This window comes from Ascaphus truei, chromosome 1, assembly GCF_040206685.1.
Source record: "Ascaphus truei isolate aAscTru1 chromosome 1, aAscTru1.hap1, whole genome shotgun sequence".
Taxonomy (NCBI): Eukaryota; Metazoa; Chordata; class Amphibia; order Anura; family Ascaphidae; genus Ascaphus; species Ascaphus truei.
The window spans coordinates 513712620-513728619 of NC_134483.1; the positions used below are offsets into that span (position 1 = coordinate 513712620).

The following is a 16000-nucleotide window of genomic DNA, read 5'->3' on the forward strand; positions in this document are numbered from 1 at the left end:
TTCTCTTTAAAAAAAAAAAAAAAAAAAAAATTTGAAATGTATGTGATATTGTAATTTTAATGGTCTGAGAAATATACTCTTTTAAGACTGACTTAGAAATACCGAGCTACCCTTCTATTACCCATCTTTAAAGCAGATAAAACTAAATACCTTTTCAGTAAGTGCCAATAATAGCTATATGCACATTTCATAGGCCTAGACAATTAACATGTGAACCTATAATGTGTCTGTAAACTCCCCACACTGGACAATGTGATCTGTTTAGAGGTTTCCACTTTGTGCAAAACCCCCTTAGTTGTGTTTTCATGTACTTTTGTGGCTGCACATGAATTTGTTGACATGACCGCACTATATGACGATAGTTTGGCCTGTTTCCCCCTTTTCCTGCGTGACGTAGCTGATTGCTGAGGAAGGAGTGGATATCCTAAACGTAAAGGAGCTGCAGGCTGCGTGTCGTGCCCGGGGCATGAGAGCACTCGGTGTCACAGAGGACCGCTTGAAAGAGCAACTTAAGCAGGTCGGTGTTGGTGAACAGTCTCAGATTTTCGGGGTTCACTCTGTTTTTTTTTTTTTAGTGTTTGGAAAGAACATTGATCTATACTTATGAATCATGTGAAGACCATGCCCTGCAGGACCCTGTTGTTCAAAGGGGGTTTACATTTCCTACTAATTTAAATACTTCAGTGCTTCTGTGTTCAATTGACCATTTTATTTACAATCCATCTTATAATGACTGTAAATGTAACTGTAAATCTTGCATTAGTAATAAAAAGACATATTTGAAGTGCTTTCTTCCTATAAATTACATTAAGCCTGGCATGGCACTGTTGTGAATCACTGTTGTAGGGTTTCTCTTTTTTAGTAGGAGGCATGACTGGAACACATCCAGTAGCATACACACATTTTTGCCTTCTATATTCCAGTGGTTGGAGCTGCACTTGAATCAGGAAATCCCTACATCATTACTCCTTTTGTCCAGAGCTTTGTATCTCCCTGACACACTCTCACCAGCTGATCAGCTCAAAACAACGCTACAGACTTTGCCCGAAAGTATGGTATGTACACCAGCTTTACCCTGACTTCACAGAACTATAAATATAATGTAAGTGGGTGGGTTACCATTGTACCGCTGTCCTTACTGGAATGTGGTTGTTCTAAGGCCCTGATGTATGAAACACACACACGTACACCGCATTCAACAATCGCGTCTTGTTGTGGATTTGTAGACCACTTGAAACATACTGAAAACATCTTATACAGAATACTTTATATAGGGGGATTTTGGTGTCGGCTGTGATGCATGTTAATCAATCAACATTAGTTCTTCATAGATTAAATCAGGGGCGCACAAACTTTTTTTGCTGTCTTCCCCCCCCCCCCCCCTGCCTGCTCGCTCCTCTCCGTTCTGAGCCCCTCCTTATCTTGCGCGGTGTAAAATGACGCCTCTGGATCACGTGGTGTCACATGACCCCACGGCGTCAAATAACATTGGACACAAGTGACACCGACAAAATCCAGGTAAGTTTTAGAGTTGCTGGGGCATCACGTGATCCCCCGGCATTTAATTTAAATGCCTCGAGGAAGAGCACGGGGCCTCTGCAACCGCCCGCGCCCCCCCCACACATGTCCAGCGCCCCCCACTTTGTGTACCACTGGATTAAATTGTTGTACAGAATCTGGCGTCAAATGATGCGTGTTGCTATGGTGACGCGTCACCGAAGACAAAGTAACACACTGCAGAGGCCTCACGTGATCCTCTGGCACTCAATTTAAATGTCGTGGGAAGAGCGCAGGGCCTCTGCAACAGCCACCAACCCCCCAGAAAAATCTTGCGCACCCCCACTTTGCGCACCCATCCCCTGTTCTAGACAATTGTGCTCAAAAAGATAAACTTTTTTTTAGTTGTTTGGGACCTCACAATAAGATAGAACATGGCAGATCCAGCTTGTGATCTATTTTTGGAGTTGATTAGTTGCCCAGCTTGGGTCAAGTTTCTGTTGTCGTTAATTTGAGAAGTTCATCATGGGTCTCCAACTAACTTCAATGACTGCCCCATTGTCTGAGTCTTATTGACCGTGATGCTGGGATCCGCAGTGTCACCAGAACCGTTCAAAGCTGCAAGGCAAAAGGGTCGTAATTCTTATTATTTTGTATTCATTTACGGCGTGGTTTATTTACAGTTTTCTTTTAGTCACAATTGCTTATTTTGTTTATGAATATTTAAGTCAACATAGAACCTTCCTCACTTTTTCACTGATATTTATTTATTAAATGTTTTTATTATGAAATAATACATGGAGTTACCTCTCGTTTTCAAACATGTCCTGGACACAGATTTCTGATAACAATACCTGGTTACATTAAATGAAATAGGGTTATACATTATATTTTAAAGACATTTCATGAACAATTAAAGATATGTTATGGGCGTGTGTAACAGTTACAGACCGGATTAAAATGTGATACATCTTAAATGTTGAAAGATCAGGTAGATTGTTCCAGTTTTTTTTTTTTTTTTTTTGAGGTGCTCGGTAATAAGAGCGGTCGGATTCCTTGTTGACCCCTTTGGATCAGTCTTTTGGGGTCAGATCTTGGGTGATAAGTGCTGCGTGTGGTAGGAGTGAGGAGCTTGTTCAGAAAGTATTTGAAGGCAGGACTGGAAAATATTTCTTTGTCCCATGGCTGATGTGATGGCCAATCTAGTTCTTTGAATATTTCGCTCTGAGATGTGTTGTAGTTATATTGGAGGAGAAAGCGGCATATTGCCCTTTCTCACCACCTGGCATCATTTTTTTTCCTATAAAGTAACACCGTTTGGCAAAAGGTTTTGGGTGTCAGAGTATCAATATGCAACCCAAATGTTAAATTGGAGTCAAGCTCATTTGCCCAGATATTTAAAACTAGTGACAGGCTAGAATGATGTTAAAGTTGGTTCTGATCTGTAGCATTGTCGTTAGTAGCTTTAGGCCAAGGCTTATACAGCCTTCACCCGCGTGAAGCGGGTGTGTTTTGTGTCCGTGGGGGGCGTCACGGAGCTGGTTCCCCCTCATTGGTCGAACTGCTCACGTGACCTGCCTTAATTTGAGGAGCGCTTGTGTAATCTCTTTTGGTCTCTTGGGATAAATTGAGAATTGTAAGCACTGTTGGAAGTATATGAAGCTCAGTTGTGCTTTGATAGTAGCGAAGTAGCGCTCCCCACAAAGTATTCATTGAATGCGTTTGCTATGTCGGTGGGATCTGTCAGAGTAGTATCATCCTTTTTGGTGGTTGATGGCTGTAAGGCTGGAATATATTGTTGCTGAACCTCCAAAAGTTTGCTGGATTTGATGTAGTTTAGTGAAGATTGTAAGAGTAATATTGGGCTTTTGCTAGTCTTGTTTGCCTTGTTAATTAGGCCCCTGTGAAAAAATAAACCCAGCTGTATAACAATATGGTGTATCTGTTGTCCCACAGACTAAAGAAGCTCAGGTTAAAGTGGCCGCAGTAGAGTGTGAGAAAGTGGATAATAAGACCAAACTTGAAGCAACACTCCAGGAGGAAGAAGCCATCCGAAAAGAGAACAAGGAAAAAGAGATGGACAGGTTGGCTGAGGCTGCTGACAAAGAAGCCAAAGAAATCTTACAGGCCGCAGCGCAGGTAAAGGCTGCTATTCTCATTACAGGCTGCAGCGCAGGTAAAGGCTGCTATTCTCATTACAGGCTGCAGCGCAGGTAAAGGCTGCTATTCTCATTACAGGCCGCAGCGCAGGTAAAGGCTGCTATTCTCATTACAGGCCGCAGCGCAGGTAAAGGCTGCTGTTCCCATTACAGGCTGCAGCGCAGGTAAAGGCTGCTATTCTCATTACAGGCTGCAGCGCAGGTAAAGGCTGCTATTCTCATTACAGGCCGCAGCGCAGGTAAAGGCTGCTATTCTCATTACAGGCCGCAGCGCAGGTAAAGGCTGCTGTTCCCATTACAGGCTGCAGCGCAGGTAAAGGCTGCTATTCCCATTACAGGCCGCAGCGCAGGTAAAGGCTGCTATTCTCATTACAGGCTGCAGCGCAGGTAAAGGCTGCTATTCTCATTACAGGCCGCAGCGCAGGTAAAGGCTGCTATTCTCATTACAGGCCGCAGCGCAGGTAAAGGCTGCTGTTCCCATTACAGGCTGCAGCGCAGGTAAAGGCTGCTATTCCCATTACAGGCCGCAGCGCAGGTAAAGGCTGCTATTCTCATTACAGGCCGCAGCGCAGGTAAAGGCTGCTGTTCCCATTACAGGCTGCAGCGCAGGTAAAGGCTGCTATTTTCATTACAGGCTGCAGCGCAGGTAAAGACTACTATTCTCATTACAGGCTGCAGCGCAGGTAAAGGCTGCTATTCTCATTACAGGCTGCAGCGCAGGTAAAGGCTGCTAATCCCATTACAGGCTGCAGCGCAGGTAAAGGCTGCTATTCTCATTACAGGCTGCAGCGCAGGTAAAGGCTGCTATTCCCATTACAGGCTGCAGTGCAGGTAAAGGCTGCTATTCTCATTACAGGCTGTAGCGCAGGTAAAGGCTGCTATTCTCATTACAGGCCGCAGCGCAGGTAAAGGCTGCTATTCTCATTACAGGCCGCAGCGCAGGTAAAAGCTGCTGTTCCCATTACAGGCTGCAGCGCAGGTAAAGGCTGCTATTTTCATTACAGGCTGCAGCGCAGGTAAAGGCTGCTATTTTCATTACAGGCTGCAGCGCAGGTAAAGGCTGCTATTCTCATTACAGGCCGTAGCGCAGGTAAAGGCTGCTATTCTCATTACAGGCCGCAGCGCAGGTAAAGGCTGCTATTCTCATTACAGGCCGCAGCGCAGGTAAAGGCTGCTGTTCCCATTACAGGCTGCAGCGCAGGTAAAGGCTGCTATTCCCATTACAGGCTGCAGCGCAGGTAAAGGCTGCTATTCCCATTACAGGCTGCAGCGCAGGTAAAGGCTGCTATTCCCATTACAGGCTGCAGCGCAGGTAAAGGCTGCTATTTTCATTACAGGCTGCAGCGCAGGTAAAGGCTACTATTCTCATTACAGGCTGCAGCGCAGGTAAAGGCTGCTATTCTCATTACAGGCTGCAGCGCAGGTAAAGGCTGCTAATCCCATTACAGGCTGCAGCGCAGGTAAAGGCTGCTATTCTCATTACAGGCTGCAGCGCAGGTAAAGGCTGCTATTCCCATTACAGGCTGCAGCGCAGGTAAAGGCTGCTATTCTCATTACAGGCTGTAGCGCAGGTAAAGGCTGCTATTCTCATTACAGGCCGCAGCGCAGGTAAAGGCTGCTATTCTCATTACAGGCCGCAGCGCAGGTAAAGGCTGCTGTTCCCATTACAGGCTGCAGCGCAGGTAAAGGCTGCTGTTCCCATTACAGGCTGCAGCGCAGGTAAAGGCTGCTATTTTCATTACAGGCTGCAGCGCAGGTAAAGGCTGCTATTTTCATTACAGGCTGCAGCGCAGGTAAAGGCTGCTATTCTCATTACAGGCTGTAGCGCAGGTAAAGGCTGCTATTCTCATTACAGGCCGCAGCGCAGGTAAAGGCTGCTATTCTCATTACAGGCGGCAGCGCAGGTAAAGGCTGCTGTTCCCATTACAGGCTGCAGCGCAGGTAAAGGCTGCTATTCCCATTACAGGCTGCAGCGCAGGTAAAGGCTGCTATTCCCATTACAGGCTGCAGCGCAGGTAAAGGCTGCTATTCCCATTACAGGCTGCAGCGCAGGTAAAGGCTGCTATTCCCATTACAGGCTGCAGCGCAGGTAAAGGCTGCTATTTTCATTACAGGCTGCAGCGCAGGTAAAGGCTGCTATTCCCATTACAGGCTGCAGCGCAGGTAAAGGCTGCTATTCTCATTACAGGCTGTAGCGCAGTTAAAGGCTGCTATTCTCATTACAGGCCGCAGTGCAGGTAAAGGCTGCTATTCTCATTACAGGCCGCAGCGCAGGTAAAGGCTGCTGTTCCCATTACAGGCTGCAGCGCAGGTAAAGGCTGCTATTTTCATTACAGGCTGCAGCGCAGGTAAAGGCTACTATTCTCATTACAGGCTGCAGCGCAGGTAAAGGCTGCTATTCCCATTACAGGCCGCAGCGCAGGTAAAGGCTGCTATTCCCATTACAGGCTGCAGCGCAGGTAAAGGCTGCTATTCCCATTACAGGCAGCAGCGCAGCTAAAGGCTGCTATTCCCATTACTGGCTGCAGCGCAGGTAAAGGCTGCTATTCCCGTTACAGGCTGCAGCGCAGGTAAAGGCTGCTATTCCCATTACTGGCTGCAGCGCAGGTAAAGGCTGCTATTCTCATTACAGGCTGCAGCGCAGGTAAAGGCTGCTATTCTGATTACAGGCTGCAGCGCAGGTAAAGGCTGCTATTCTCATTACATTCTGCAGCGCAGGTAAAGGATGCTATTCTCATTACAGGCTGCAGCGCAGGTAAAGGCTGCTATTCTCATTACAGGCTGCAGCGCAGGAAAAGGCTGCTATTCCCATTACAGGCTGCAGCGCAGGTAAAGGCTGCTATTCTCATTACAGGCTGCAGCGCAGGTAAAGGCTGCTATTCCCATTACAGGCTGCAGCGCAGGTAAAGGCTGCTATTCCCATTACAGGCTGCAGCGCAGGTAAAGGCTGCTATTCCCATTACAGGCTGCAGCGCAGGTAAAGGCTGCTATTCCCATTACAGGCTGCAGCGCAGGTAAAGGCTGCTATTCTCATTACAGGCTGCAGCGCAGGTAAAGGCTGCTATTCCCATTACAGGCTGCAGCGCAGGTAAAGGCTGCTATTCCCATTACAGGCCGCAGCGCAGGTAAAGGCTGCTATTCCCATTACAGGCTGCAGCGCAGGTAAAGGCTGCTATTCCCATTACAGGCAGCAGCGCAGCTAAAGGCTGCTATTCCCATTACTGGCTGCAGCGCAGGTAAAGGCTGCTATTCCCGTTACAGGCTGCAGCGCAGGTAAAGGCTGCTATTCCCATTACTGGCTGCAGCGCAGGTAAAGGCTGCTATTCTCATTACAGGCTGCAGCGCAGTGAAAGGCTGCTATTCTCATTACAGGCTGCAGCGCAGGTAAAGGCTGCTATTCTCATTACATTCTGCAGCGCAGGTAAAGGATGCTATTCTCATTACAGGCTGCAGCGCAGGTAAAGGCTGCTATTCCCATTACAGGCCGCAGCGCAGGTAAAGGCTGCTATTCTCTTTACAGGCTGCAGCGCAGGTAAAGGCTGCTATTCCCGTTACAGGCTGCAGCGCAGGTAAAGGCTGCTATTCCCATTACAGGCCGCAGCGCAGGTAAAGGCTGCTATTCCCATTACAGGCCGCAGCGCAGGTAAAGGCTGCTATTCCCATTACAGGCCGCAGCGCAGGTAAAGGCTGCTATTCTCATTACAGGCTGCAGCGCAGGTAAAGGCTGCTATTCCCGTTACAGGCTGCAGCGCAGGTAAAGGCTGCTATTCTCATTACAGGCTGCAGCGCAGGTAAAGGCTGCTATTCCCATTACAGGCTGCAGCGCAGGTAAAGGCTGCTATTCCCATTACAGGCTGCAGGGCAGGTAAAGGCTGCTATTCTCATTACAGGCTGCAGCGCAGGTAAAGGCTGCTATTCCCATTACAGGCTGCAGCGCAGGTAAAGGCTGCTATTCTCATTACAGGCTGCAGCGCAGGTAAAGGCTGCTATTCCCATTACAGGCTGCAGCGCAGGTAAAGGCTGCTATTCCCATTACAGGCCGCAGCGCAGGTAAAGGCTGCTATTCCCATTACAGGCTGCAGCGCAGGTAAAGGCTGCTATTCCCATTACAGGCAGCAGCGCAGCTAAAGGCTGCTATTCCCATTACTGGCTGCAGCGCAGGTAAAGGCTGCTATTCCCGTTACAGGCTGCAGCGCAGGTAAAGGCTGCTATTCCCATTACTGGCTGCAGCGCAGGTAAAGGCTGCTATTCTCATTACAGGCTGCAGCGCAGTGAAAGGCTGCTATTCTCATTACAGGCTGCAGCGCAGGTAAAGGCTGCTATTCTCATTACATTCTGCAGCGCAGGTAAAGGATGCTATTCTCATTACAGGCTGCAGCGCAGGTAAAGGCTGCTATTCCCATTACAGGCCGCAGCGCAGGTAAAGGCTGCTATTCTCTTTACAGGCTGCAGCGCAGGTAAAGGCTGCTATTCCCGTTACAGGCTGCAGCGCAGGTAAAGGCTGCTATTCCCATTACAGGCCGCAGCGCAGGTAAAGGCTGCTATTCCCATTACAGGCCGCAGCGCAGGTAAAGGCTGCTATTCCCATTACAGGCCGCAGCGCAGGTAAAGGCTGCTATTCTCATTACAGGCTGCAGCGCAGGTAAAGGCTGCTATTCCCGTTACAGGCTGCAGCGCAGGTAAAGGCTGCTATTCTCATTACAGGCTGCAGCGCAGGTAAAGGCTGCTATTCCCATTACAGGCTGCAGCGCAGGTAAAGGCTGCTATTCCCATTACAGGCTGCAGGGCAGGTAAAGGCTGCTATTCTCATTACAGGCTGCAGCGCAGGTAAAGGCTGCTATTCCCATTACTGGCTGCAGCGCAGGTAAAGGCTGCTATTCTCATTAGAGGGCACAGCGCAGGTAAAGGCTGCTATTCTCATTACAGGCCGCAGCGCAGGTAGAGGCTGCTATTCCCATTACTGGCTGCAGCGCAGGTAAAGGCTGCTATCCTCATTACAGGCTGCAGCGCAGGTAAAGGCTGCTATTCTCATTACAGGCCGCAGCGCAGGTAGAGGCTGCTATTCCCATTACTGGCTGCAGCGCAGGTAATGGCTGCTATTCCCATTACAGGCTGCAGCGCAGGTAAAGGCTGCTATTCCCATTACAGGGCGCAGCGCAGGTAAAGGCTGCTATTCCCATTACAGGGCGCAGCGCAGGTAAAGGCTGCTATTCCCATTACAGGGCGCAGCGCAGGTAAAGGCTGCTATTCCCATTACAGGCTGCAGCGCAGGTAAAGGCTGCTATTCCCATTACAGGCTGCAGCGCAGGTAAAGGCTGCTATTCTGATTACAGGCAGCAGCGCAGGTAAAGGCTGCTATTCCCATTACAGGCCGCAGCGCAGGTAAAGGCTGCTATTCTCATTACAGGCTGCAGCGCAGGTAAAGGCTGCTATTCTCATTACAGGCTGCAGCGCAGGTAAAGGCTGCTATTCCCATTACAGGCCGCAGCGCAGGTAAAGGCTGCTATTCCCATTACAGCTGCAGCGCAGGTAAAGGCTGCTATTCCCATTACAGCTGCAGCGCAGGTAAAGGCTGCTATTCTCATTACAGGCTGCAGCGCAGGTAAAGGCTGCTATTCTGATTACAGGCAGCAGCGCAGGTAAAGGCTGCTATTCCCATTACAGGCCGCAGCGCAGGTAAAGGCTGCTATTCTCATTACAGGCTGCAGCGCAGGTAAAGGCTGCTATTCTCATTACAGGCCGCAGCGCAGGTAAAGGCTGCTATTCCCATTACAGCTGCAGCGCAGGTAAAGGCTGCTATTCCCATTACAGCTGCAGCGCAGGTAAAGGCTGCTATTCTCATTACAGGCTGCAGCGCAGGTAAAGGCTGCTATTCCCATTACAGGCTGCAGCGCAGCTAAAGGCTGCTATTCCCATTACAGGCCGCAGCGCAGGTAAAGGCTGCTATTCTCATTACAGGCTGCAGCGCAGGTAAAGGCTGCTATTCGCATTACTAATTGGATTAAATTTAGTTTTCCAGTGGGAAAAAAAATTAATCACTGGGTGCAGATTATAAGAAGTTTACTCTCTTGGGTCAAACATTGGCAACCAGTGAACCAGTGATGTATTAACACACGCCCTGTGTTTCCAAAGCACGATTATGATTTAACAATGAAGGAATATATTTACCAAGCTGTGCTACTCCATAAGGCCCCTTCCAGCACCTGGAGAGACAGTTGCTTCACCTGTATGTGTTCCAGGCCTGAAAGTTTCTTCTGGCATAGCACCTCTTAGTAGGTAACGCCCTGTGTCCGCATCATATGCCTCTCATTGGGGGTCACTCATTAAACTGTGATGTTGTCAATTGAGGCACTATTGCATGGAAAGACGTATTGCCTTCAAAGGGCTTTGACGTGCGATAGGGCCCCTATCGTCACTATGAAAAACCCACGTTGTCTCAACACATTTTCAGACTGAGATCCAGGTCACACAGAAGAATGCGTTTGTATTTTGCCCCTCCACCAAAGAAACCGTTGAATCTGGACACTTGTACATCTTTAATGTGCCTTTGGTTTCTTAAATCAGGTGGACGTGCAGGCTGCACCAGACCTGGAGACGATACCTGGGGATGTGAAAACAAGTCAGATACATGCGCCTGCTGAACCAGAAGTAGCTCAGATGAACGTGATTGAAGACGCGGAGATCTTGAAAGATTCAGCACCTGTCTTGGAAGGCCTCAAGGTGTGTGTGTGTGTGTGTGTGTGTGTGTGTGTGTGTGTGTGTGTGTGTACTATTGTATTCTTTTCACTATGATAAAAACACTTGTGGGCACTTTGACATGTCCGAGACCAATCCACAAATCTGTCGTACCCCATTACCACCCAGCATGCTGTGCTTGCACTGAAGCAAAGGATTCTGGGTAATGGCGTGCATCGAACACTCACTTTTTGCTTCTTATCCACTTTAATACTGGTCCCTAAAGGCGGATGCATTTGCTGTTGTGGAAGCATGTGCGATCATGGGATAAGGCAGGTTTGTGTACTTTGTTTTTTGTCTTTTTTTTCTCTCGCCATTAATTACTTGTGAAACAAATTATTTTCAATAAAAATAGTGCTGTCTTTTTAAATTCAGACTACACTGCCACCAAGTGGGTATCTTCCACAGTTCACACAGGAAAACTCCAGCAGAAATGAGTAAATTCAGCATTTAGATGAAATGAATGAGATTACATTTTCTCCCAGATTAACAGAAAAAATAGTGCTATGTTTTTCTTTAGTTTTTGTGGTATGTAAGCTTCGTTAGTAGAGGTCATGTATTATGCAACATTTTCCCCTGTCACCAAAAAAAAACCTGCAACTGAGTCAGAGTTCAGAAGCGAGTCGCCAAGCCATCAAATTATTGTGCAGTGTGATTTTGTTTAATATGCTATTTAGCGATATTCTATAAAATCACTCGATTTGCTTGCAAAATGCTCCAAGCTCGCTACATTTCCTTAATGCAGGGACTATAAATAGGGAGCACACACCATGTTGCACTCAGTGTCTGGGGATATTTTGCTGAAAGCGTGTGAAATTACAACATTATTAGCCCTTTGAGGCTTGGCAAAATGTTTTGTGAGAAATTGTATTTGGGGGGAAAGATGTTTCCGTTTCGCGAATGCATATTCCAGTTTCGGACAACTCCCAATGGGATAAGAATATCCCCATAATATATAACCGGTTTCTTGTGTGGCGCTGTTTCAGTTGTGTGGACACACACACATCGCAATCACTTGATCTCTTCTCCGACGCTTCCCTGATGACGGAACAGAAGAGGCGTCGTCTTCTGTTCCTCTTACTGTGAGATTGGGTCCCAGCGCAGATTGCCATCTTGCCTCCAAAAACAAGCAAGTAGATCAGTAGCAGCCAAATCCAGTCCACAAGGGGGCCACCAACAGGTCCGTTTTTAAGGATTCCCTGCTCCAGCACATCATTGATTCAGTCAAAGATTGAGCCACCTGTGCTGGAGCAGGGTTAGCCTTACAAACTGACCTTTTGGTGGCCTTTTTGGACTGGAGTTGACCACTCCTGATGTAGACTGGCACACCTATTACGTCATGGGGCCCTTGCAGTGCCAGACCCCATGACGTAGATGGGAGCTGGGTTACCCAAGCGGATACACTTTACTAAAACGGCAGCATTGGCAAAGATTTTGCAAGAGAAAATGTTGAGATCTCAAGTTACGTTTTGCAGACCTACAAGCAGCACTTTGCGAGTCGTTATGTTTGGTAACAAAAGGGTTAAAATCGTTGTCTCCTGATTGCAAAAAAAATAAATAAATCTTTCCCCCCTTTTTTTTCAGGGTGAAGAAATAACCAAGGAAGAGATTGACATGTTAAGTGATGCGTGCACTAAGTTAAAAGAGCAAAAGAAATTGCTGACCAAGGAGAAAGAGGAGCTTTCCGAGCTGAAGGATGACGTGCAGGAGTACAGCGAGGTAACCCACGGTCACTGCCTCGTGTAACACGCTGCACTCCTGTTACCCTTTCATTGCCAGAGGCATCTGGCAGGGAAAGTGTGAGAGAAGGCTTGTTATTTGGTGGGCAAGCAATATAAAGCTGTGTGTGTGTGTGTGTGTGTGTGTGTGTGTGTGTGTGTGTGTGTGTGTGTGTGTGTGTGTGTGTGTGTGTGTGTGTGTGTGTGTGTGTGTGTGTGTGTGTGTGTGTGTGTGTGTGTGTGTGTACACACTTCATCCAAAATCAGGTCTGATTAAGAAGACTTTGCACTGCATTAGTAGTGATCAAACCGCTTTGTATGGTTATTAATATAATATATTAATGCAATGCTGAATCTTCATCGGACCTGGTTTTGGGTGAAGTATTTCTACATTTATCCTTTGACACATGCGCTTGTTTTCTGTTTGAAGTGTGCCTACAGTATATACCAGCGCTGCACAAACTTTTTCAGCTGCGGCCCCCTTCCTGGGAGGTGCAGCGTTCGAGCTCCACCCCCTCCCCCGAAGGCACGGTTTCAAAATGACGTTGCGGGTCACGTCATATGACCCCACCACATCATTTGACGCGCGTTGCCATGGCGACGCGTCGCCGAAGACCCGGCTGCCAGTAGGTAAGTGAGGGTACAGAGGCCTCACGCCTCCCCCGGCATTAAATTAAATGCCTGGGGGAAGAGCGTGGGGCATCTGTAACAGCCCGTGCCCCCCTGCAAATTCTCCTGCCCCCAGTTTGCGCACCGCTGCTATATTCTATACGTCTGTCTATACAGTGCTATACAGCGACACTCTGGAAAACAGACGTCTTGCCTGGGTGCAAGCAAAAATAAAAGATGGAAAAAGGCACCCCAGAACTTGGAAACATAAGTAATGTTTATTGGAAAACTATCAACGTTGCGGCTCTTTACAGTGGTCAATCTGCCCAGTAATGCGTTTCACCTCATTGTGAAAGGCTCCAGTAGAGCCAAAACGTTGATAATTTAAAAACATTTTTTTTTTTAAATAAACTTTACCTATTTTTCGAAGTGCTGGAGTGACTGCTTCCATCTATTTCTATATACATACAGTACATGCATTTTTTTCCCCCATTGATCCCAGATGATGCATTTTCACACCAGTCTGCAGTACATTTTTTTTATACATGAAAAATATCATCTTGTCTTTTTGCTGCTGTTCATCAATATTTATGTCGATTCAATAATGACTTTACTTCTAGGATCATCTATCAACACAACACTTTCAAAGCTAATGTATATATTATATTGTAATATATATATATTTTTCTTATATAGTGGTGACCGTGTACGTAGCCTTGTACAGAGAATTTTGCAGGCACAATGAGCTTCTGCCCTGTAGCGTTTACAATCTACTTTTAGTGACTTGCCCTACATCTCAAGGAGAGCTGACACTGGGATTCGAACTGCGTTCACCCACTTCAAAGGCAGTGACATTACTACTTCTGCTATATTATAAGGCAGGAATTCTAGTTTTGACATGGTTAGCACTCTTACTCCTATATTATATGTATCGCTGTATCGCTATCTCCATACACACAATCTGCAATAATTGAGCCTTGTGGTTGTGTGTAATACATCATGTGCATCTATTGTAGGATTTGGAAGAAATCAAGAAGGAGCTATCAAAGACTGGCCAAGAGACGGTAGTGGAAGAGTCCAAGGCGAGCAAGAGACTAACAAAGAGGGTGAACCGCATGATTGGACAGATTGACCATATTATCGTTGAGTTGGAGAATGATGAGAAAGTATTGGACGGGCACAGAGTAGACAGTGGCGCTATTCCACCTGTTGGGTAAGTGCAGGCTTTTCAATATGGTGTGGCCAAACTCTGGCCATCGCTATATATGTGTACCTTTACACCAACTAAAATGAGGCACATGAATGTATATTGTTTTATGAATTCTGTGGCAATATACATATCTATATATAGATATAGTAAGTATCAGGCCAGCCTCACTTCTCCAGGCTGCTTCTGTTGGATTTGTGAATTGTATAATTGTTTTCAGATCGTGAGTCATTTCAATGGCCCGGCTTGATAGTCTTTCATAAGGAGTGTTATACATGAGCGTTTTAACGCCACCAGTCTCTATTTTAAGTGCACCATAAAATTCATAAGCGCCCCCCCCCCCCAAAAAAAAAGACGGCACAGGTTACATAGTTACATAGTAGACGATGTTGAAAAAAAGACATGTCCAAGTTCAACCTCGGCTAGTGCTAAGAAGGGCGTAGAAGAAGGAAAGGCACAGGAGGTTTACCATGATCTTTCAGAAAGCCACGGGGAATAATCAGAGGGTATTTATTGTCTTGTGGGCTTAGTTGCTTTGTTTCTCAATTCTGCAGTACTGATTTTATTTGTAGAAGAGTTGGTGTCATACATACCGTATTAAAAAAAAAAAGAGAGGCAAAAATCATAGCTGAGAACCTAATGTTAAAAGTGGGGTATGACGTTCCTTTGAATTATTTTTTTTTCACACCCAGGCTCGCTAATGTTTTTATTTACAAATATAGTTAAACTTTTCTACTTGATCAGAATAAGACGTGTTCTCTAGGGCCATTCTTTGGTTTCTGTTACTCCAACAAAGGCTTTGAAATCAGCAGCCAGAGTTCTAGGTTACGTTCTCGCTTTGTTCTCTTTATTTCTTGTATTCTAGTCAACGTGCTTAATTGTACAGTTGAGGATAGCATGTAAAGAAGAGTCTGATATATTATTGGTGCACGTCTACTTCCAGCAATGTGTCTATAGAAATCCTGTAACCTGATGGGTAGTAGGGCAGTCTTGACTTGCATATTCCATGTTAACTGATGATCATATTCATTTGAAGTTCCTCTGTTCCACAGGTGATAGAAAGTCCAGAGAGAGCATGATTTCCTACTACCCATAATGTTATGGTATTTGTTATAGACCTAATAATGGTACTGTGCAAACAGAAGCACCTTCATGAGTTTTATGGCAGTCACAGCTCAATAATGGAATGTTATACACAAGCATACCACCCTGCAGCCCTATTAAATGATTACATTTTAATTTATTTTTATTAAATATGTTCAACTAACAATATTTGATAAATGTCCAGCTTTAACCGAACTTGCACATTATAAAAGCTCTACATGTTGCCTTTCTCAAAGATGTTATGCAGTTATCATTTTTACATTCTCTTAATAAACTTGCAGCTTCTACTTCCTTTGGAGATCAACAATATTCAACAGATTTTCTTCTAAAAGCATAAATCTCGGGTGCAAATAATTCCGTTTTGATTGTCTCCTAATGCAATCGCTATCAGGTCTGTTGGAAGTGATCAGCAAGTGATGAACGGTCCTTGGCATAATTGCCACTATCTGCTCCATTTTTTTACCTCTTCTGCTGCGTGTACCATAGCCCTCTTTTAATTGTTGTAACTGTCTGCTGTACACAGATTGTATTTCGCCTTTAGGGAGAATCTCATCAGCATCAGTGAGCTGATAAACATCATGAAACAAATTCAGAAGATCCCAGAGCAGAAATTGCTTCGTATTGCGGAGGCACTCGATGAAAACAAGGACGGGAAGATTGATATAGACGATGTAGCGAAGGTATGTACTGGAAGGTTGGTGAAAGAATCGTAGCTCGGCTGTACGTTTTGAAAGAATGGAGCGTGGGGTCGATTTAAAACGTATGAATACTTCAATAATATATTCACGGTTCAGCAGGCAAAAGATGAAATGTGATATGCTGGGTGGGGTCTGGTAGATTAAGATATACATGTAGGTGTCACTAAAATAGTAGGGGAAGCATGAAAGAGGGAATTGGGAAATAGGCAATGTAAACCGGAGATCAAGTAGGATCTACAGTTGCAAAGCAGATCGGAAAATAGGCTGGCCAAA

General features: G+C 46.1%; 1 protein-coding gene across 2 annotated transcripts in view; it reads left to right on the forward strand.

The window, feature by feature from the left end:
• LETM1 (leucine zipper and EF-hand containing transmembrane protein 1) overlaps positions 1–16000 on the forward strand; it is a 59307-nt gene that overhangs the window by 33452 nt on the left and 9855 nt on the right. The window contains exons 7-13 of one of the 2 annotated variants that reach the window (XM_075571126.1): positions 398–517; positions 924–1055; positions 3454–3636; positions 10221–10376; positions 11976–12110; positions 13735–13931; positions 15553–15709. In XM_075571126.1, coding sequence (XP_075427241.1) covers positions 398–517; positions 924–1055; positions 3454–3636; positions 10221–10376; positions 11976–12110; positions 13735–13931; positions 15553–15709 — 1080 coding nt within the window. The remainder of the gene's footprint in view (positions 1–397; positions 518–923; positions 1056–3453; positions 3637–10220; positions 10377–11975; positions 12111–13734; positions 13932–15552; positions 15710–16000) is intronic. The other variant, XM_075571134.1, reaches the window with a different exon arrangement.